General features: G+C 39.5%; 4 protein-coding genes across 15 annotated transcripts; 2 read left to right on the top strand and 2 right to left on the bottom strand.

Annotated features, from left to right (window-relative positions):
- Window positions 1-1444: 1444 nt before the first annotated feature.
- Window positions 1445-5596, bottom strand: LOC135493142 (uncharacterized). The gene is made up of 5 exons (XM_064780113.1): window positions 5448-5596; window positions 4273-4332; window positions 3826-3954; window positions 3264-3361; window positions 1445-2844 (listed from the first exon to the last, which is right to left on the bottom strand). The coding sequence occupies exons 1-5, from the start codon at window positions 5505-5507 to the stop codon at window positions 1986-1988; spliced, it is 1206 nt and encodes a 401-aa protein (XP_064636183.1). The 5' UTR covers window positions 5508-5596; the 3' UTR covers window positions 1445-1985.
- Window positions 5597-5613: 17 nt separating this feature from the next.
- LOC135493149 (elongator complex protein 6-like) lies at window positions 5614-7383 on the top strand. 2 transcript variants are annotated; one of them, XM_064780125.1, is made up of 3 exons: window positions 5614-5658; window positions 5992-6795; window positions 7074-7383. In XM_064780125.1, the coding sequence occupies exons 2-3, from the start codon at window positions 6106-6108 to the stop codon at window positions 7200-7202; spliced, it is 819 nt and encodes a 272-aa protein (XP_064636195.1). In that variant the 5' UTR covers window positions 5614-5658; window positions 5992-6105; the 3' UTR covers window positions 7203-7383. The 2 variants fall into 2 exon arrangements, with proteins under 2 accessions (XP_064636195.1, XP_064636206.1); XM_064780136.1 differs by lacking the exon at window positions 5614-5658 and adding an exon at window positions 5691-5749.
- Window positions 7384-7835: 452 nt separating this feature from the next.
- On the bottom strand, window positions 7836-19511 carry LOC135493108 (zinc finger protein 121-like). 9 transcript variants are annotated; one of them, XM_064780039.1, is made up of 7 exons: window positions 19422-19511; window positions 18461-19107; window positions 18014-18092; window positions 17278-17382; window positions 16156-16263; window positions 14312-15392; window positions 12490-12578 (listed from the first exon to the last, which is right to left on the bottom strand). In XM_064780039.1, the coding sequence occupies exons 2-6, from the start codon at window positions 19085-19087 to the stop codon at window positions 14341-14343; spliced, it is 1971 nt and encodes a 656-aa protein (XP_064636109.1). In that variant the 5' UTR covers window positions 19088-19107; window positions 19422-19511; the 3' UTR covers window positions 12490-12578; window positions 14312-14340. The 9 variants fall into 9 exon arrangements, with proteins under 9 accessions (XP_064636173.1, XP_064636126.1, XP_064636153.1 ...); XM_064780030.1 differs by having other exon boundaries at window positions 12509-15392; XM_064780048.1 differs by having other exon boundaries at window positions 12509-15392; window positions 16171-16263.
- Window positions 19512-19564: 53 nt separating this feature from the next.
- Window positions 19565-23442, top strand: LOC135499131 (zinc finger protein 724-like). Of its 3 annotated transcripts, none has more exons than XM_064789835.1 (5): window positions 19565-19622; window positions 19933-20725; window positions 21091-21160; window positions 21346-21453; window positions 21727-23442. In XM_064789835.1, the coding sequence occupies exons 2-5, from the start codon at window positions 20021-20023 to the stop codon at window positions 23130-23132; spliced, it is 2289 nt and encodes a 762-aa protein (XP_064645905.1). In that variant the 5' UTR covers window positions 19565-19622; window positions 19933-20020; the 3' UTR covers window positions 23133-23442. The 3 variants fall into 3 exon arrangements, with proteins under 3 accessions (XP_064645905.1, XP_064645962.1, XP_064646029.1); XM_064789892.1 differs by lacking the exon at window positions 19565-19622 and adding an exon at window positions 19659-19745; XM_064789959.1 differs by lacking the exon at window positions 19565-19622 and adding an exon at window positions 19694-19752.
- The last annotated feature ends 10 nt before the right edge of the window (window positions 23443-23452 follow it).

Here is a 23452-nt window from a genome sequence, read left to right as displayed (position 1 = left end):
CAAACGGAAGAGACGCCCAGGTTGTGCAAATCTTCGCAAGCATAGTGGGATGATAGCTCAGACCAAGGTGGCTGCGGTAGGCCTAATATATAGAAAATCAGAGACGGCCATGGGTTGTAGTCTGACTTCACAAGCATAGTGAGATGATAACTCGGTCAAAGGCAGTAGCTAGTTAGGCAGGTGTCTGCGGTATAAAAGCGACGGCCAGGCCAAGGGGCGCTTTCCATTTCATTACAACCTTTATTCGCATTGTTCACGATGCAACTCCATATGTCTCCCATGGTTACCAGTTTAGTGATAGTGCAACAATGTCCTGTTGATGGGAGGTTGTCGCGACACACTACATACGCCAACATGATAATGGATGAAATGACTGCAAACTAATACTGATATACCATTAACTCAACTATTATGATAAAACATTTCTCACAATTTTTGAGTCTTCATTTATCGTCACTGTCATGTGGTTTATCTCCAGTATGAATCCATATCCCCAAGATGACCACATTAACTCGAGTTCCCATTGAATGGTTTATCTGCAGTATGAATCCACCTCAGATGACCGCATCAAGTGGAGTTCACATTGAATGGTTTATCACCAGTGTGAATCCCTATCTCTCAGATGACCACGTCTTCTGGTTCAAGGGCAGTTCCTATAGCTGGGCCATTGTGTGCCCGTTGGCCCTATACTCCGTAAAGTCAAGAGTCTATTGAAAACTCTGGTAAAGTCTATGTCATTATAAAGAAAACAACTTTATCTGAGGCCTTGGAGAAATCTAACAGGATGACATCTATTTGTTCACCTTTTTGCATTCTGAGATAAAGGTTTTTGATACTCCCAGTGAGGCGAAGTATATTGAAAATCACTGGTTATGTTGGGATGACCTTTCCGACGATCTATTGCAAGATCGTGGATGGAGAGAAGTTGTGACTCACACGGGTGGCGTTGACGAAAATGAGTTCAATGATTTTGCATGTTATAGACTTAGGCCTTTTTTGTACAGGCGCCCTTCATTCAACGGCCTAAATGGCAGAGAAAAATCACCTCATTCTCGTATCAAAATCTGCACCTCTCTTATTTTGTAAAAAGTAAGGGGAAAGACTTAACTTAATGCGGTCTTTTAGGAGGGTAATCTAAGCAAAAGGGGGTAATTTTCACAAAATACACAGACGGGCAATTCATGCAATGGTATAATCTTAAAAACGCATTTTGGTCAATTTCAAAATCATTTTCTCAAAGGGGCCCTGTTGTTTGCAGTCCCTTGACCCCTAGCCATGTCTAAAGAGTCGGGTCATTACCCCGAGTTGGGACACAGATTTTGAGTTGGGTATTTATCAAAGTGTAGACTTTTAGAAGTCTAGGACAAGAATCCGTATGACTGAGGGAAATATCTCTCGGAGAAGACTGATTTAAAAAACACAAAAAAGCCATTTCATACTCTACAAAAATCTTTATTGTTTGCATGCAATTGAATCATACAAAGATACGTTTTTTATCAAATAGCACGCCACAAACAGCTAAAAAAAGCTCAGAAAGTATGACGACAGCCAAAATCGATGCCACATCTCTATCGACGTATGCACTTGTTTGAGCTCGAAATCCTAAACCTCGTGCAATCCTTATGACACAAGTGCAAAGCACTATACTATAGCTTTCTGAATATTAGTCTACATATATATTAGTCTACATATATCTAGTCTGAATATTAGTCTCCAAGTAGGAGCTACATGTACCAATCTACAGAGGTACAATCCAACCACCACAGTTCCTTGAGAACCGAAAGGACATAAAAGACAGACTATTCAATATCCCTTCAAATAAGGTGCAAAACACATGACACAGATAATTTTTTTAGGCTGATTGGATTCTGTTTCAGATGCATCTAAGAAACAATTTAACCAAAGTGACCCAAGAACTCTGTAAACATGGTAAACTACATTAATGATGACCCTGTGAAACACTGTACATGAACAAACAATATAGTCTACAGTTCCATTTCCATCTGAACTTGTACAGCAGTAGGCGAATCCTTGACTCCAGACACTGACTTCTTTAGTTGTTGAACGTAAGTCCCCAATTTGAAACTGCGTGGTTGGGTGAAGCGATCTTTACCATCTTTACTGCTGGCAGCAATAATATGTTTTTTCAACGCAATGAAACTTGCACTTTTCTCACAATCCGGGTATTTCAGTGATCTTGGCTTTTCATACTTTGCTAATGTTGAAAATATTACCAATGCATCTTTCAAAGAAGCTAAAACTGCTTCAGATTCTTTCCCACTCTCATTACTAGACACACTGACCATACCACTTTCTACCAAATCTCTCTCATCCTGTCCAGAATCACCATCAACATAACTGTCATAGGCCCCATGTGAAACACGGAACTTCTCTATGTTACTTGTGTCAGGTTCCCGTCTAAACTTAGGTTTAATCACTTGCGCATAGCTATAGTTACAACTTTCATTTTCTGAAAAGGTCGGTTTCATTTCGGTACATTTTGAATAAATTGTCAAGTCTTTCCTCTCATTACTTGGTGCAAGCAAAGTCGACCCATTGATAGTTGTCTCTGCATATGGTGTCATAAGAGTTTCTTCTGAGTTTCTATGATTCTTTGGTTTTGGAAAAAGAACAACTTCGGCATATGGCTCGACGTAAGGTGCCTGTCGTCTCCGCACGACAGGGGAATCATTGCCCTTTGCAAGGTCATCACGAGAATCAAGAGATGTTGTAGATTTTGGGTTTTTGAAGCTTTCTTTTAACTTTTCATTACTCTGGTTGACTGTAGCTTGTAGATCCCATGGTTGATCATATAAGGTGATGCCACGATCACGTTCGAAATCTCTGCAATGATAAATGATAAGAAATGGTGTGAGGTATGGTGGATTCTCCTAATCCCCTTATATGAACAAAAATGGTATTTTCAATATTCTGTGAGTCCAATGCTACCCTACCTAGTGACATGAATGAGGGGCTAAGATGGCATTTTTATCATGTATTGAAATATCGAATTTCACAGTATGTCATAACAAACTATGCTCATTTGAGATAAAAAATGACAAGAAGTGGTGTTCCACCCCTCAGGACCAATTCCTAGATAATCCTGTATGGCCTTGTATAAGCTTAAGTAACTTTCTTCTGGTGTAATAAGACTGTTCAACCCAACTGACGGAACATAATGCTACTTTAGACGAAAAGCCTCAAACAGGAACTCCTAGAAAATGGGTATGGGACATGCCAGCAAATAAATGATCATGACTTACATCAGTGAGCTCCTCAGACTTTCTCTCTTTCTCTTCAATTCAATTGCTTTTTGTAGGACTTTTACCCACCTGTCTTGGTCATCAGTATTGAACGCCGACTGTAAAATGGAGGGACAGAAAAAGAAGCTAAAATAGGCTTAACGAAGGTGCAACAGACCTGATTACTACATCCAATTGTTGAGTGGGAGGTTTTTATTCATGACGAAAGATCATCTTAATCTTGATCACATCAAAGAGAACTTGTGTATCAAGCTAATTTGTTAAAATTTGCTAACTTGTGTAATAAGCTAATATAAATATGCACAAAGCCTCCAAGTCTCAAGGATAAGCCCATGAGGCTGATAAACCCTTCTTGAAAAAAGCCCCCTAATAGGACTAGGAGTGGAGTGACAGGTCTGATTCAAAAGGCATCTGACGCACATCCCATAGTGAACTGTGAATCACATTGACAACCAAGAAGCTCTTTAAAGATAAAAAGCTGCCATACATGAAAACATGTAAAATAAAAATCACCAAAAATCAAGAATGAGTTGATGCAAAAGTAATGTAGAATTTTACTTACGAATACCATTTCCTTGTCACCCATTAAGTGAAAATGTATTTCATTGCAGCTGGAGCCTGGTTTTCCACGGGTAGCCCTGACTGAATGGACTGTAGACATTTCCAGATCTTTTGACGTAGCTTCCGCGCCCTAAGAGTAAAATAAAACAAGACCTGTCAGTTGAGTCTCCGCCAAACATGAAGCCATGCAATGTGCTTACAATATACCAAAAACTCATTTGAAGTAATGAGTTTTAGATTATACACAATGCCCAGCTATCTGTTTGTGCCCATCCACAGATCAATATACAGGGGTTGAAAATTGGGTGAACAACTCTGAGCTAAATCAAAAATGGTTTAGATGTAATTTTCTATCATTAAACCAACATAATACTCTAAACCAAATTTGTACATGCATATTGGTAAACGGTTTTGTGGGGGCAACAAGAATAAGGACACAAATGATTACCTTAAATGGGCGATAAGAAAACTTGCTGTTCTGAAGAGTACAGTAATATTTTCTCCATTGCTGAATAAGAAAAACATAAATTTTATTGACATAGGATAGTTGACATGAATGATGCCAAAGAAAAACCACAACTTGTACAAAAGTTAAATTAAATTATCATTAGAGTTAAAATGCACACTGTTGTCTTACGTTTTATGTCTCATCTATCAGCTATCAGCTATCACAGTATCGGCTATCAGTGAGGAGGTATTTCAAATCTCATAAAATATTAGTCATTTTACAGCTGCCAGTCAATACATCTTTGAGACCCACTATCTGTATTGAGTAAGAGGTTTAGGAAGTTGTACATGTAAGCCCAGTCTGTGAGCTGTTTGTGTTTGATTATCTTAGACTTTATGTCTTATCTGTTATTTCCAATTAAGACTGTCATGACTTGTTATATACTGGCCACTTTTTTTACCTAACCAGGAAGTTTTCTGAAGTATTTAGTAACACCATTATTTGTATCATGCTACGCGTATTCTGACTGTGAAAAATTGTTTTGATTTTGGAATGGTTATAATTTATGTAGGCTTCATATAAACAGGCACAACATAGGGGTCATACTAAACAGCGTCAACCACTGGCACCAGCGTCCACCAGGTTTATATGAAATTAAAAAGCATATTTAGTCATAAAAATAGAATCTAATGGTCATAAACGAAATAAGCAGGATATTTTCCACATTTCCTGAACGTTTCATGACATTTGTGTGCTAGATTAGCGAGTTGTTATTTAAAATGTACCATCGTCCACCGCCAAGTCGGCGGCCATGTTGGATTTGACTTGAAATGATTGATAGGGTTTCCCTGTCAAGTTCCCAATACCAGGCTACAGCCTACAGGTGCCTTGTGATTTTGGACAACATCTCCCTTATCTTACACTCAAATGTCATGAAATTTTCAGGAAATGTGTCTTATAGTGTACTTATTTCGTCGACTAAGGCTACTAAATTTTATTTTGATGACCTCATACCCGACTTTTAACGTAAATTAACCTGGTAGAAGCTGGTGGGCGCTGGTGCACGCTGTTTAGGGCGACAATCCCGACAGGAACGCTGCCACCACAACACCAGCTGCTCGTACGTACTCAGTCATGTCATATGAGACACTTAATAAAAAAACTGTGTACCTCACCTTCAGTGGTCCCTGCTTCTTATCAAGGATCCCCTCTTCAAACAATGCTATATCACCCATTTCAACTACACTACAGCTACCGCAGCCACTTATTTAGCCGATCCATCATTGGGAGGGTTGCAAAACCAACAGACTTCCTGGTTTCGCAATGAATCTTGGGATAGGTGGATTTCCCATAATTGTAAAAGCAACGAAGTGAAGTGGTCTAAAAGTAAACTATAAATCAAAGATTCCATTCTTTGTCAAATTGACATTGATGTAGCTAAGTGTCCAAGCAAAAGTTTGGCCATCGCTCCAATTGAGTGAGATAAGCTTAACTCTCCCATGATGATACTTGGGGCCTACAAGTCGCCTCACACTGACTAGGGGCCTACATAAGTCATAATGATTTAGTACATACAGCTACTGTCATGCCTAAGTTCATTTTGTTGACATGTATCACAGTAGACTATGAGTATTGTATGGCGGTTGTGCCTTTGCCTTTGCAACTTTGGCTATGCCAATGCTTTTTGAAGTTCACTCCATGTTTCATTTTTCTTTTCAGACACAATCTGCTAAATAGCTGGACTACTGACAAGAGTCTAGACTAAAAGCAGGGGACAAAAAAAGTTTTGCGATAATTCAAATTGCATGTTTAGCTGATGCAGATACTTTGAACATGTTTACTGAACTGAACAATATCCTTTTATACGAACAGGGGAACACTCCAAGTGGGAAACTGATATCAATTTTCCAGGATTTCAGAAGTGACTCTTCTTATCTTATCCATCACTTTCTAACCTACTTCTTGAAGGCAGGGGACAGTGTGTGTCTGGTTGGTCTGGCTCAATCATTCGGACATTATAATAACGTCGGCCAAAAACTTGGATTGAATCTCAAAGCTTTGAGGGATGATGGAAAAGTTGTGTTCATTGAAGGGTTGCGTTTATGTGGCAATACATTGATTGGTGAGGACAGACAGGATGTTGGCAGTTGCGGAGACTCAGACTATGAGAAAATGTTTGACGGTCTTGTGTATGATAAATCAAAAAACAGCTTGCGTCCGATATATTCTTACCTGTCATCAAAAGTGAAGCAGCTACAGGACAGTGGGAACCGCAAGACTCATATCATCTTTGATGATATTAGTATCCTCTTGGCACTAGGAGTTGAGAGCCGGTCGCTTATGGTCTTCATTGATTACCTCCAGACACTTCTTAGTAGCAGTGGGAACGTGGTGGTACGAGGGCTTATGGATGAGGACATGGCGGAAGATGAACTTGTGGCGAAATATCTGTACCATAAAAGTCATGCTACCTTGGTTACTCGAGGATTGGCAAGTGGATACTGTAAAGATGTCCATGGACAGGTGAGAGATAGGGACAGCATTGTATTTGTGGCTTTACAAAAATGTGCTTGTATATCCATGTGTTGTCCATGGCCACACCATTGAATAAAAATTGCATCCCTTATTTCGGCTTGTGCTTCACATCAAAACTAATGTTTGATTGTGATTTAATAGACAGTAAGATATATCGCAGGTCTGACTGATCAATCGAAACCCAATTAACTTTTTCCCAGATAAAAATATATTTTTGTTAGTTTCTTTCCTGTTTATAACCCCCAGTAAATGTTATGTGTTTTCAGATTGAAATAAAAGTGAAAGAACCAAGTGCTGGCCATCCCCAGAATCAGAAATCCACCCGGATGCAGTATAAAGTCCAAGACAAAAATGTCCATTTCTTTGCCTCTGGAACATCGTCAGCGGTCTTGTAAAAGTTCTGGAAATCAAAAGATTTGCTGCTAGAAGATTATAGACATTTTCTCGTGTCACCACTTTAGTTCTTGGTGAGCCTTGGCGGCCTTGCTTCTGGCCTGCCACATAGTTTAAAGAACTTGTAACAAATCAACATGTTGCATATTATGTTGGATGGCAATAATACTGTCATAATCTCAATACCTGTCTTCGTCTTGTTTTGTATGTGTTCAACGGTCCTCTTTAGACTAGTTCTGACAGTATGAGTCAATTCTATCAGGACTTCTGGTTGTGACAGCACTCCACATTGTCACTGTTTGAAAATTGCGGTCTGGTGAACAGATGAGGTTGTGACAGTATGGTCAAGAGCAATATGAGGACTGCTCTCCGTCGTCAGGTGAAAGGTCGCCAGGATCTCGCATCATAGCATGAACCTCGGCCCTGTCTTTAGAAGGGCAGATTGGCTGTATTGCTTTCTCTTTTAAGTGAGACAATACTACTGTCCTCCATTCATATGCAAGCGTCACAATCATTGGCAGCTTAATTGGTTCACAATAGGACATCAACTTTCTCCTACCTGCCTACTGCTGTCAAAAGATACGAGAATTGTTCATTTGTTTTTTTCATGAAAAGATAACTTTATTAAATAGTTTGATCTATTAGAATACATCACAGACACCTGAATATTTAACATGTGCTTGTAATAAACATTTTAACAGCAGTAGTCTTTCAAGTTTTCTCTTGTTTACCCGCAGCTCGATTATGCATTTTCTCATGATTATAAACAGTGGCTTTTGCAGCAAAAGTCTTATGACAGTATCTGCATTTGTAAGGTCTTTCCCCAGTATGGGTATTCATATGTTCAACACAAGGCCCTCGTCGACGGAATGTTTTCCCACAATGATCACATCGAAATCGTTTCTCACCAGTATGGATCGTTTCATGTTGTTTACGCCGACTCAAAGTTATGAATGTCTTTTCACAGGGAGGGAATGAACATTTGTGTGGTTTGTTGCCGGTGTGGGTACTGGTATGTAAAACAAGTGTGGGCCTTGTCTTGTAGGTCTTATCACAATATTGACATGAAAACGGTCTTGCATCAGTTTTCGGCTTATGGATGTTTTTATGAGCATTGAGACCTGTCCTAGACAGAAACACAGCTCCACAGATATCACATAGATGGTCCCTCTTGCCGGTATGAACACTATTGACATGATGATCTAGCCCTAACCACTGTAGGTAAGCCTTGTCACAGTCTGGGTACGGACACTTGTATCGTCTATCTCCTGTATGAGTGCGTTCATGAACTTTCAAGGCATGTGTTTCAGTGAAGGCTTTCGAACAGACACCACAAATATGTGGTCTTTCATTTCTATGAATACGCAAATGCCGCTGTAAATTTGAATTCTTTTTAAAGGATTTTTCACAGTATTCACATTTCAAAGGTCCCTCTAATGGAAGAGTGGTGTGTACACCAGATTTACCAGGGGTTGAGTAACTTGATCCTTGATATACATGCAACTGGTCTTTATCACCGTGATCTTTTGGCATGGGTTCACTAACTATCCCCTTGCCTGTAGTCAAATGAGTAGATCCAAGACATCTACATTCTGCTGATGAACTTTGTCTTCCAAGGAGTTGGAAGTTTTCTTGAATTGAATAGTCAACTGCAATGGAAAAGGAATCATATATTCTCGTTATGTCACAACTTAATACTGTCCAACTACTAGGAACTGTGGTCCCGAGTGACCAGGTATATGGTCACAACCTACTTTCTGCACAGAGACAATATGCACCTAAAATTGGTTCTCCAACAGTTCCTTTCAGACAAACTGTGTTGACACCATTTAGCAGGTTTTGGTGCATTTGTTTTACATAGGCAAGGAGTAGATCCACCCATCATGTTTGATTGAGGTTAAAGCTTGGGGGGGGGGGGGGTAGAGTAGGCATTAAACAACCACATTCGCTCTCTATTCTCTCAGCATTATCATCAGAATGTTCATAAGTAATCACTAATCACGCTCATTAGTCCATGACTCCACAATGGAATTTTCTGATAGCCCAAAGAACATGCCATATATGGTACATTGTCATAGACATTGCAAATGCAATAAAAGTGAAGGGAAAAAAACTAAAATAACATGCTGTTATCAAAGAAATCAAGACCTTTATTCTATTTGGTTACAGCATCTACATGATCTAGAGATAGGATAGCACTACCTGATTATATAATTGCACTACATGATTATATAACAGCACTACATGATTACATGATGATACAGTGTATACATGTATACAAATGAAAACCTTTATAACATTTCAGAATGAATTATCAGAAGTTATGTACACTTTTGAATAATCCCGGGACTGCCTCTCTTTTGTTTCTGTCTGTTTTCTGCTAAAAACTTAATCTTTTTTAACAAATGGTCCGAACAGCCCGTCACATACAAATACAAGGTTCAAAATACAGCATTTCCTAGATGAATTTTTTCATAATTATTGTCACACCAAACAAAAGAATGCAGTGAATTAGAAGTGCAACCGCACAAAATATCATTCAGTCATCGTCGGTTACAATAAGAATACAAAAGCTACACCACACAGTTGCCAAATTCAACTCAAGGTGCTCCCAACATTAAGGTTTCCAATACAATTATTTATAAACAATCCAAGACACCAAGCCTTCACCGGCCCCAGTCTGTACCCCAACGGAATGGAAGACCTTTATTTAATATCCTACCTTCCATGCAAGACATAAAGTACATGCAGCAACAAATATATCTATTTTCATAATATCATTAAACATTATAATATTAAAGTACGGAATAATAACGTAAACTCAACCGAGTACACTCAGCTGTTACTGTAAACCATAAAATGTTCACGAAGCTAAAAATTGGCAACTTTTTAACTCCCAGTACACTAAATATCATCCTTGCCAAAATTACTTGGTTCACAGAAAGCTCAATTAGATCTCTTCAGAAGTTGATCCCTGAAGAGCTTTAAATGGGGTGCCCGGGTCATCATCCTCTGCCAATCTACTATGCATTTTCTGATGATTACGGAGTGTCGATCGTGCAGCAAAGGACTTCTCACATAATTTACACTTATAAGGCTTTTCTCCAGTGTGGATATTCAAATGCACCATTAGGGGTCCCTGTTGGCGGAAAGCTTTCCCACACTGATCACATCTAAATGGTTTCTCACCAGTATGAATCCGCTCATGAACAATACGACGACCAGAAGTTGGGAACCGTTCAGGGCAATATCGACATTTGTGTGGTTTTTCACCAGTATGAATACGAATGTGGACAGAAAGTGATGAACTGGTCCTGAATGCCTTCTCACAAATTTCGCATCGATAGCGTCTTTCATCAGTCTTCGGTTGATGTGTCTGCTCATGAAAACGTAGCGTGGACTTGGTCATAAACCCCACACCACATTTTTCACACAAGTGCTCCCTTTTTCCAATATGTATTGATCTGACATGTGAATCGAGTCCATACCACTGCTTGAATGCCCGATCACAATCTGGATATTTACATTTGAACGGTCTTTCTCCCGTGTGACCACGTTCATGCTTTTTCATGGTGCTTGGGTCAGTGAATGCTTTTGAACACACTTTGCAAATATATGGTCTTTCATTTGTGTGTATACGAGTGTGCCGTTTTAAAACTGCTTTTGTTGTGAAGTATTTGCCACAGTATTGGCACTTGAAGTTTTTCTGTGTTTGGTGAGCAAGGAAGACATTATCTTGCAAATCTGACACTTTTTCTAATTTTTCCCCAACGAGGTCACATGATTTAGGTGAATTTTCTTTTACAAGGTTGCTGGAAATATTGGCTGAACAAGGACTTTCCGATTCCTCATCTACCTTCTCTTTGGTTTCATCTCCAACATCTCTACTCCCAGATGAATTTTTAGAAGCCAAAAGAGCAGATCGAAAGCTTAAACTTTCATGAGAAATCGATTGGTGTTCTTGCATCAAGTTGAAAACTGGAATGACAAAAGGAAAAGATAGGCTTAACTGACTGACAGCCACAAAGACACCCTGATATGTTCCCACCCTTGTAGGAGTTTGCTCGATATCAGCACATGGCAGAGGACCTTTGAAACTGACCAGAGCAGGTAAATATTTGTTGGAGGAAGACATCTAAGACAAACAGAGTGATCATACTAGTTCATGTTTTTTTCTCACACTGCTCCCTTTCGCACAAATTTGGAACCACTACTAATATTTTGATACCAACTCATGAAGATCACTGAAAGAAGATACACCCTGAATAATTTTTACAAGTATGAGTGGACACCACTTAAAATGATATACCAACGATAATGTGAGAAGCGTTTTTGACAATGATATTCTTTGTTAAGTTGTTTTCCACCATTTACACAACAAAGGAAATTTATCAAATCTGTCTGGGATATTATTTTGTGTTGAGTGATTTGCTTTCCAATTCTGTCTTTTGAACCAGCAGCAGCGGCAATAGCGAAGCCCAAACACTATGTTTTAAGTGCTTCTCTTTTATGCATTTTCTGATGATTAAAAAGTGTCTGTTGTGCAGCGAATGATTTTTCACATAATTTACACTTATGGGGTCTTTGTCCAGTATGGATATTCAAATGTTGTTTGAGTGATGGAAGTTGTCTAAAAGCTCTCCCACAATAGACACATTTATGTGGCTTCTCTCCCGTGTGACTCCCTTCGTGTGTGGAACGTTGACCCCAGGATCTAAAGCATCTTTCACAATGACGACATTTGTAAGGTTTCTCCCCAGTATGAGTGCGAATATGCAGAGTCAGCGTATCCCTGGTCTTGAAGGCCCTCACACAATATTCACACTGATATTGCCTTTCATCCGTCTTTGGCTGATGCATACGCGTTTCATGTGTAGATAGACAAGATCTGGTCAGAAATCCCATGCCACATTTTTCACACAAATGTTCCCTTTTCCCAATATGAACAGAACGGACGTGATACTCTAGTCCCAACCACTGTCTGTACGCCTTATCACAATCAGGGTATTTACACTCGTATGGCTTTTCTCCAGTGTGGATAAGTTCATGAGACTTAAGTGTTTTTTGATGAGCAAATGCTTTTGAACAGACTTTACAAACAAAGGGCTTTTCATCTGTATGAGTAATCTGATGCCTCGCTAAGGTCGTTTTGGTTTTGAAGTATTTTTCACATGTTTCACATTTGAACTGATTGACATCTGAGGGAAGAGTCTTACAGTCTGTTGACAAACACTCTCCCGACACTAATCTGCCAGTTGGTCCTTTATTCATCCTCTTGTGACTGGAAGCATGACTTCGTTTCCCAGACATCATGCGAAGAGCGCCAGAGTTCAAACTTTGTTGTGGAGTCTTTATTAAATCTTTCCAAATGGCTTCAACTGCAACGATAAAATGATGCACACATAAGGTATCAGTTTTTCATACAAATAAGATTTTTCCTCGTGTCTTTCCCTTGGATATTTTATCTGGTGTGGCACTTCATTTCAAAGTGCTCTCCTACATTCTTCTGCTGTATGAGAGCCAAGGCTCTGGTAAATGTCTGGTCCCGAATGCCTTTAGGCAGGATTTGCACTGAAAAGGCCTTTCATCTGTCTTTGGCTGATGCACTCACAAGTCCACATTTTCACACAAATGTTCCCTTTTCCCAATATGCACAGAGTGGACATTAGAATCCAACCCTAACCACTGTTTGAAAGCTTTGCCCCAATCTGGGTATTTACACTTGAATTGACTTTCTCCTGTTTTGGGGTTGCTTCCACTTGAGTTTGACTGTCAGTGGCCAAATCTGTCTCAGAGACTTTTCAGGTCTAAGCCTTTATCAGGCACTCTGGTGTATCCAGCATCTAGATCGATAGACTAGAGACAATTGCATAGGAGACCGCATCCTCTTGCAAACAGGGTCTACAACATGACTTCTCCTTATGCATGTTTCCGAGTAAGTATGTATCGAGTGAAATGGCCTGATATTGTCAGGATGAGGAGACCGTGACCTTTTAGTTGGAGAAAGACACAAGAAAATATGTGCTGCTTGAGGAGAGAGTCCACCTGTATCAGTTCTTCATGAAACATGTATGTTGTGGAACCATTTTAGTTCAGGGGTGCGGTATAATCATCTAACAACAGGTAGGGTCCCTTTTTCTTTTACAACCAGTAAAACATCATCAAGTAAATCTGTTATAATATGATACATGTACATATAATACAAAAAATATCGAAACGATTCTAATAGAAACGAATTTGACGACTGAATTCGGAAATAAGCAAATAAAAAACAATTTTATGCCAGAGGCGATGCAGCTGGGTCTTTTTCACTAAGTTACCAACAGTCTTTTTATGGGGCTTTAGATACACTGTTGCTATTGGATTGTGATACATCTTTTTTTCACATCTTCGTAAACAGCTGTTCAGTCATTCAAAATTCACAAAATAACACTATAAACTACCAATATTTACAGCATAACCAAGATACACCACAACTTACATGTAGTCGTGTTTCAGCTAAAGAGATTTAGCAGGGTGCAGCACCGTGCCCTTTTTAAATTTCTCTTTTTAATATTGCCCAACCTTTTGTCCTCACTGGCCAATGTGCCATCTTCTGTTCTGCCATTTCAATATTTCTAGCTGGAACACTACTCACATGTAGGTGTCTAAAAACGTTTGAATGTGATCATCACACTACATACAATGTAGATGGTTTAATAATACATACATGGTCATTGACATTTTGACTCAGAATTCTTGACTAATCTCTTGATTTAGGGCAAGCAAAATGGGGTTTACAGTTCCAAAATTGGTAGTCACACAAATGATTCAATTCAATACAAAACCAGTGATTGATTTTCTACTCAATGTAAAATATTCCAAAAATTCTTGGTCTTCAGAATGATGAGAAGGTCTTATTTTAAAAGTAGCTCGAATAATATACAATTTGACAGTAACGAATTGGTACGTCAAAATGCCCTTTCCACTGCATTAAAATTTCAAATGCTCTTGCCCAGTAAAAACATTTTGCAAAAAAACTCATTTTGCTGTACTGGGTCATGTGAATTAAAATACTCTAGTGTTCTACTTTCCTCTGTATAACCTCTTAACAGAAAACAAAAATATATACCTCGTTAGAAGATACATTTGGTTATCTTTTCAGACATTTTTGTTCTCTGCCTCAGTTGGTACAGCTGACATAGAAATGTCACGTTGAGCGAGTGACTGAGTGTCTTCTGCTTCCTTATTATGTACTCTTCGATGATTTCGAAGAGTTGATTTTGTAGCAAACGATTTGTCACACGATGTGCACTTATGTGGTCGTTCTCCTGTGTGGATAATGATGTGATCCAGCCATGCCCTCCGCTGCCTGAACGTTTTCCCACAGGTTTCATTGTCGCATTTATAGGGTTTTTCACCGGTATGAATACGTTCATGCACAATACGCGAGCTGTGCCTCGAGAACATCTCTTCGCAATGTCTACATTTTATTGGTTTTTCCCCAGTGTGAGTACGAGTATGTATTTTCAGTAAAACCCCTGTTCTGAAGAACATATCACAATATTCACATGAAAATCCTTTATCCCTTGATTTGGGTTCGTGTGTTTTCCTGTGACAAGTAAGCCGGCGTTTTGTTCGAAATCCCACTCCGCAGATGTCACACAGATATATCCTCTCTTGAGTATGAATACTATTTATATGGTCATTGAGTCGAGACGCCGATCTAAACGACTTATCACAGTATGTACATTTACATGGTTTCTCGCCAGTGTGACTCATTAGATGATATTTATATCCATTTTTGTGGACGAATGCTCGTCCACAGATATTACAAACGAAACGATTTACGTCAGTATGAATGCGGATGTGACTGGTCAAAGCCTTTCTAGTTTTACAATCTTTCTCACAGTATTGACAAATATATCTTCTCCCCTCAGAATGCGACAACAAATGCCTTTGCAATAAACTCTGCTTTTGTCCGAAACCTTTCCCACAAATGTTACATTTCAGATCTTCCCCAGGGTCGGCGCCACACGCAGGAGTAGCAGAGGGCGAAGAATCATGTTTTTTCAAGGACAGCTTCCTTCGTACACGTGGGATGGTAGTACCTTCACTTATCATTCCTGTATCAGTAGACGATGGAAGACTAATCTGTGGGACAGGCAAACTCGTCATATCAAAGGGCAGTGTTGCTTGAGGTAAATCGACCACTGCAATTGAAGGAAACAGCACTTTAGTGACTCAGAAATCAAATTCTATCCCATTTCAATATGTTACAATGGGATTGCTTACACATACATGTATATGTGACCCAGGACAACAAGTAACACTAACAGCGACTAGAAAATGGAGAGATTTTTTTTTTAAATCTACACTTCTTGGGCTTCAGACTTCTTTTAAAATACATTAAAAATTGACAATTTTACGACAAGAAAGAATTTACTGCGTAATACACTTTCCATTAAAAATTCACAATGCATTATTACACTCTGTTGATTACTTTGAAAAAACCCATTTTGCTGATCAAAATCATTCAAGCCGTGAGGCCTTTACATGTAAGTTTAACAGCAAACAAAAAGGAATAACTTGATAACCAATAATAGCTTTCATATCAGGCATTCGTGTCCTCTGCCTCAGTTGGTACAGCTGACATAGACATTTCAAGTTGAGTGTGTGACTGAGTATCCTCCGCTTCCCTACTGTAAACTCTCTGATGATTGCGAAGAGTTGTAGCAGATGATTTGTCACATGATGTGCTCTTATGAGGTCGGTCTCATGTGTGGATAATGTGATCCAGCCATGCCCTCTGCCCTCGGTTTTTCACCAGTAGGAAGTCGTTCATGTGCAATACGTGAGCTTTCCCACAAATGTTACAACTCATATCTTCTGCAGCATCAGTACTAGGAGCAGTGGAGATTGCTGGGTCACATTTTTTAGACAGCCTCTTTTTTCGTACATGGGCAACATTCATACCTTCTCTGACTGTACCTGAATCAGTAGACGATTGAAGACTACATGTTAACTGTGGGACAGCCGAACTTGTCAAATCAAAGGACAGTGTTTCTTGAGGGGAATCGATCACTGCAATTGAAGTAAACAGCACTTAGAAACACAGAAATTGAATTCCACACTATCAAAAACGACTGTCAATTTTCCTCCTGTTTGCAGAACTACTTTTTAGAAACGCCACGAAAGACTGCATTGAGACACCTGTTTCTCAGTTATTCCCTCCTGGAAATCTTCCGTGCATTTTCTGATGATTGCGAAGAGTTGCTTTTGCAGCAAATGATTTTTCACACAATGTACATTTAAATGGCCTTTCTCCAGTATGGATGTTAAGGTGCTCCTTCCATGCCCCACGCTGCCTGAAAGCTTTTCCACAATGAGAACACTGGAACGGTTTTTCCCCTGTGTGGCATCGTTCGTGCACAACACGCAGACTGCAAGTAGTGAAGAATTTTTCACAATGTCTACATTTGAATGGTTTTTCCCCAGTGTGAATACGGGTGTGGACAACCAGAAGCTCCTTCCTTCTAAACATCTTAACGCAATATTCACACTGAAATGGCTTCTCTGTTGATTTTGGTTCATGGGTATGCCTGTGACTGTTCAGACTGGGTATATTGAGAAATACAGCTCCACAGATCTCACAAATATACTCCTTCTCCTTGGTATGAATACTATTTATATGATCATTCAAAGCAACCAAAACCTTGTATGTCTTGTCACAGAAAGTGCATTTGTGTGGGCGTTCTCCTGTATGGCTTAGTTGATGATATCTATACGAAGTTGTGCGCGTGTATGATTTTCCACAAATTTCACACACATAAGGCCTTTCTTTAGTGTGAATGCGGATGTGATTCTTCAAAACTCCGCCTGTTTTAAATCGTTTTTCACAGTGGGGACATTTATAATGTCTCTCTTCAGAATGTGTAACTAAATGGCACTTCAGTCCTTGAAATCTGGCAAATTCTTTCCCACAGATACCACAGATATTTTTTAGATCTTTAACAATTTTGGTGCCCGGAGTACCAGCGGTTGAGAGGTCAGCTTGCTTATCCTTCGATTTCTTTTTTAAACGGCGGTCGGTTGTACCTTTGACACTTTTGTGGACAGTTCCTGCTGCTGAAGATATGCGAGCTGATGGTAGTTGTGCAGCTGAACGCTTTCTGGAATGTGCTTCTGGAGGTACACCGACCGCTGCAATTGAAGTAGACACCACTAAACAGGAGACTGAGTGAGAATCCAAATTCCAATAGCTGTGGGACGTTTATGATTAGAATTTTCTCTCCTAAAAGATCAACACTGTTTGGAGTTTTAACAGAATGAGATTTTATTTCCATCAAAGACAAATATCACTAGTTTGCTACATATGTAAGTCCATGATTTGATGTCAGTGTATAAGGCATAACAACCCACCAGAAATCATTAGAAGTTTTGGAAGATCTTGGCAATCTGTGCAGCATAGATTGGTATTCAATTTTTGTACACTTTAAAAAAGAACTTACAAAAACAATTGTAGGTACATGAACATGCACATTTTAACTTTATTCCATTTGAATTTTTATTATTATCAAGCCTAAAGCATGGCGATTTGAGCTAGCATTCATTAGCCAATTACTAAAAAGAGTGCATCCTTTATCAGAGATTTGATCCCAAATATTTAAACTGGAAGTGGCGCAACTAAGAGTAAGACATCTAAATGCTGTTTGGAATTACCAAACTGCAAATGAGTGAAGCATGACTAACTGTGAGATAGTTTGTAGTTTTACACCATCAATGAATTAATGATATGATATGGGCCCTCCCAAGTCATTTTGAAAATTATTACCTTGATCTTGTAGAGTTGTAGTTGAAGTCCGATCAGATGTATTCAAGCACTGCCTCTGTGAGTCAAGGGAATCACTGGTCTGAAAGTGGAAGTGAAGACAAGCTGTAGACATCTTTAAAGCATAAGACAATATATATATGTTTATTCGTACTACTTTACGTTGTACAGATAACAAAACATAAGGTGCAATAAGACAATACATTTGCATGACTACACATGCATCCGAGTTGGAAGGGGAGGGAGCTCCGAGGGGCTAGAAAATTAGGGTGTCACTGATCATCTGGCTGGCACACAGTAAAAATTCATCAAATACTACATGTATGAAATTTTAAGACTAGCATAGTGGGATGTAATATATATTCTTTTCAATTTGTGCAGCTGACACTTCAGGGAAGTTACACTTTAAGCATGCGCAAAAAACGACAATTCCTACTCCTATGGGCTTACCATGTCTCCTCCAAAATCGTGTAAGGTATCCATCTCAGTGTCTGAGGATACATTCATCGTTATAGAGAAGTCAACAGGTTCTTCCTTGACCACCTTTCCATGTTTTGATGACATACCACCCCCAAATCTAGGGATAGGTATTCGAAGACCACTAACAGATTCTGCAGAGTGAATAACTCCTGGAAGTGGAATGATTGGCTCCGGTGTTTGCTGTTCTTGCTGGAATGGCGGAGGGCGCATAATTGGCTGATAATTCAGTTCAATTAGCTCTGTCGTTGTGTTCACTATGGTGAAGTTGTATGTGTACGTCTGTGGCTTGATGGAACCAAAGTCACATTTCACAACAACAATAGAATTAGCAACAAGAGAAAATCCAGGTTCCAAGTGAATGACGCTAGGTGAATTTGGCTGCACATCCGACAATTCACTATGTGAGGAATCATCTCGTGGTGTGTCCACCATCACCAAAGGTGGCACCTCTCCAGGAAATGTACCACCTGTTTCTGTTACACTGCCAGACATCTCAGCACTACCAATGGCAGCAGAGCATGTCGTTGGCAATGTCCCCGCCTCTTGACCTAAGTTTTGAGGGATCGGGTGATCATGTTCTGTTTCTAAAGCATCCATCACTGTAGGGCTACAATTCGCTGAAATGAAAAATAACGACAGTGACAAATACCGTAGTATATCAAACAGGGTTGTGAAAAGGCAAATTGAATGTACGCCAAAATTGCAATTTCATGAAACCGAGAAATAAACTGGCCACGAATATTTCCGGGTTTACAGTGCATAGGATGCACAAGGCTGTAGTAGGCAATGCATGGTCAGTGTCTGTACGGTCGATATGCAACATGTCCGTACTTGTCGAGGGTTCACTTGCAAAAGCAAGTGAATCAGGAAACAAAAATATCTGGTAGCAGATCAGACAATTGCATAAAGTACTTATAAAACACAATGTTACCTTTTTTGTGGAATAAGTGTTAACAAAAAGTAGGAAATCGTAATTATTTCCAACTTTTCGTCCTAATTTTCATGAAAATATTCGTAGCGGGTGTTACAGTACCAATTTCCATTCGTAAGCATATTCGGAATTGTACACATGGGCATGGAGTGAGTTTCTAGACGGTCGCAAGTCCGAATTCCCTTAATCGAGGACTTCGCTGTAAGTCTCACAAAATCCCCATTTATTTGCGTTTTGATTATCAAAAGACATAATAAATTTGACTCTTCTATTTAGTTATTAAATCGTCACTGAATAAGGAAAAAATGTGACTGTACCTTAAAGGTGTTTGGTAAATTGTCAAAATAGATGCAATTGCTGTGTGTCAGTGTGTACAATGAAACAATGTGCATACATTCTGTACACACTACTACAGTGTGTATCAAAAAAAAATTATAGTGGCAAAAGGAATAGTGGTTCTGATCTTCTTGACAGATTGAATAGTTACTTTACTTTAAAATTTTCTCTCCAGATCTACCTCCACTGCAACCAGTACTGGTACGCATATGATTCATCTGCGCTGATTGAAAATCGATGGATAGGGCGAATGACACTGACAAATGGATGCTGTGAAACCTCCACCACCATGTCCTTGTCCACCATCAATCTCACCAAAGTTGAGTCAAAGCGAAACGTTGCCAGGGATATACAATGATGTTGCTTGTAGTGCGGAAATGTCAGGCAGCAGTGGAATGACAGCAACGAAGACAACTAGGATGTTCACCAGACAGCTGGAGACGGATCTTGATGTGTCATTGTCTGGGACAGATCCCGATGATTCCTTGTCAAATTGTTCAGTTTCTGACTCTCAGTCTCAGTCAGATTCACCCAGCACCATTCTCTTAGAACCTGGATTGTCTCTTGTGGCTAAGTCTGTTGTAATTGTGAAGTCTGACTTTGGTCCTATTAAGACGCACACATACAACTTCAGCATTGTGAACACAACCTCAGAGCCAATTCAACTGAATTATCAGCCAATCATGTGCCAACCGTTCCAACCGGATTGTCCGAAGACCTATGGGACGGAAGTGGAGCCGGATCCAGAGATTTTGCGTACTTCAGATAGTGGTGTTCAGGACCATGTTTACCAGCCTTGGGGACAGGTTTCCACCGCTGAGTCTGAGCATGTTAAGCTGATTAAGACCGAACCTGCTGACTACTCGATTACCATGAATGAATCTATGGACACGGGCAGTGAGGGTTCTTATCCATTGTCAGATTCACTACAGAATGAAGAATATGAAGGGGATGAAGATATACATGTTGTAAGTGTCATAAGGATTTCTTGACTGATGTTTTATTTTTTGGTCAGGATGTGAAAAGTTATGAGTCTTATTCAGTTCCATTGGCATTGAACATACATGAAAGATTGGCATAACCAAATTAAAATCTTCTTTGCAGCTTCAGGAAAGAACATAAGAAAACACTGATAATTTATGTTATTTCCAAAGTTCACGGTGACTCAGCTAGACCAAAAAGAAAACACAACTCAGTAAACAATTCAGCTATAAAAAGGAAACTTTGAATTTACTGATATCAGGAACACAATTAAAGGCCAGGCATTGCAATAATATGCATGCACTATTTTGCTTATTTTGACGTCTTGTAAGGCAATCTGGTTTATTTTCAGGCCAGTATTCATCCCGCTCAGGAAATCCAAGGACATGGTCTGACAGATTACAACGTTTCAGGAAAAACTTGTAAGTATTCTGCCATTCAGTGCACAAATTGTGTCAAGAAAAGCTTAACTCAGAGAAATACTCACCAACCTGTTAAAATTGCTCAATTTCAGCTGCCATTGCAGGTAGAGTATTGATCATAATGACATGCAGATTATGATTCTAAAGAATTTTGATGTATTCTTGGAATGATTTTCTAATTCCAGTAGCCTTTCCTCAAGACATTCAATCACTAGGCCGAGGTAGAAAGAGAAAAGGCTCAAGTCCTAAAAAGTCAAGTGGCCTATCTTCTGAAGCAAGAACTATCAGTAAAGGTATGACAGAGAGTTATCCAGATGATGAACATATGTATGAAATTTTAGAGAGACCGTTTAAATGTGAATATTGTGTTATGGCTTTCAAGGACAAGACAAATTTGAAAAAGCACACCCATACTCATACAAATGAAAAACCATATGTTTGTGTAATTAGTTTTCGTGCCTTTCCTGTTATTGGGGCGTTGAGATGTCATGAACGCACCCATAGGGGAGAAGCCATATCAGTTTTGTACACACATCTGATGGTCAGATTATCTCTTTGTATTGCAGTGGAGCATCAACCTGAGGAAGTGCAAGGAGTTATTGTTGAAAGATGGAGCTCGCCTACTAAAAGATTGATTCCACGGTCAAGCCGCTTATGTGCAGAAACCGGAAAGGCCATTAAAGGTACGAGTTGGCCTAATGCTGATTGCATCATCACTGCAAATGAAGCTGGCAATCAGTCTCGGGAAAAACTAACCTCATGCCATATATGTCCGAAAGAATTTGACAGTATTGTTCAATTGCAGAAACATCTGCAGTTACATTCAGATGGGAAGCATTTTAGCTGTGAACATTGCAACAAATCTTATAAAGACCGATCAAGTTTGAATCGCCATTTACGTACAGTCCATGTTGATGGCAGTCATGGTGGAGAAAAGTCGCCCAATTCAAGAGCCGCAAAGCTTGAGAGTGGTTCAGGGACTTTGTGCGATCATTGTGGCAAATCGTTTCATAATCCAAGTGCGCTACAGACACATTTGGTTGTTCACTCTAACGAGAGACCGTTTAAATGTGAGGGTTGTGGGAAATTTCTCAAAACAAAGAATGATTTGAGGAGGCATGCTCGCCTTCATGCAAACGAAAGACGTCATAAGTGTGCAGATTGTCCCAAAGCCTTTAACAGTGCGGCAACATTGAGATGTCATCGACGTATTCACACTGGAGAAAGGCCGTATAAATGCAAATTCTGTGACGAAACATTTCGACAGATTACGGCACGAAGTGAACACATCAATAGTAAACATACTTGCGAGAGAGTCTATGCGTGTAAAATCTGTGGCAAAACCTACCTAAGAAGTGGGAGTCTGTATTGCCATGAACGCACTCATTTACCGCAAACTGGTGAAAAGCCATTCGAATGCACACTTTGTACAAAGGCATTTAGAACCAAGGAATTGCTTACGCTCCATTCGCGCACTCACACGGGGGAGAAACCATGTAAATGTCGCTACTGCGAGCTCTCGTTTAGAACATGCAGCGTGCGTGCTATACATGAGAGGATTCACACTGGTGAAAAACCATATAAATGTGTTCATTGCGGGAAAGCTTTCAGGCAAAAAGATCCCTATCGTCAACACTTGAATATTCATACAGGCGAAAGACCTTATAAATGTAAGTGCTGTGACAAATCTTTTGCCTCAAAAGCTACTCTTTTTAATCATCGAAAGATGCACAAGAGGGAGGGAGCAGAACCAAAATATGAGGGAGACAATCGGGATGTAGCACCGTTTTCTGCTTTGGAGGGTGTAGATTCCAAATCTGAGGGAGATATTGATGGGGTAACACCATTTTCTGCTTTGCTGGAAGAACAAAAATCTGAGGAAGACGTTCAAGGTGCAACACCATTTTCTGCTTTGGAGGGAGAACCAACATCTGAGGGAGTAACACCATTTTCTGCTTTATATTCTAGTTGAGCTAGAGTGCATGGTTTTCAAAAACTTGCGTGTCTGAATAGCAAGCTCTTTCATCTACCTGCCCCTCTTGGCAGTTTTGGCTGTTGTCTCTTAGCAATCATCCCCCCCATTACCATCTTCAAAATTGGGAGAAATACACGAAGGTCAGTGTTACTGGAGCGTACAAGCTTTTGTAATGTTCGCATAGATTCTGTATCATTTGTATATCGTTCTGTCTTATTCTTGTTTGTATCTTAGTGAAATGGATTTACATGTTAAAGATGCATTTTGTTGATATTTCATTGTAAACAAATAGATTTTAGAGAAATAATCAAGTGTCA

Source organism: Lineus longissimus, chromosome 1, assembly GCF_910592395.1.
Source record: "Lineus longissimus chromosome 1, tnLinLong1.2, whole genome shotgun sequence".
NCBI lineage: Eukaryota > Metazoa > Nemertea > Pilidiophora > Heteronemertea > Lineidae > Lineus > Lineus longissimus.
This window is presented reverse-complemented; position numbering and strand designations above follow the sequence as displayed.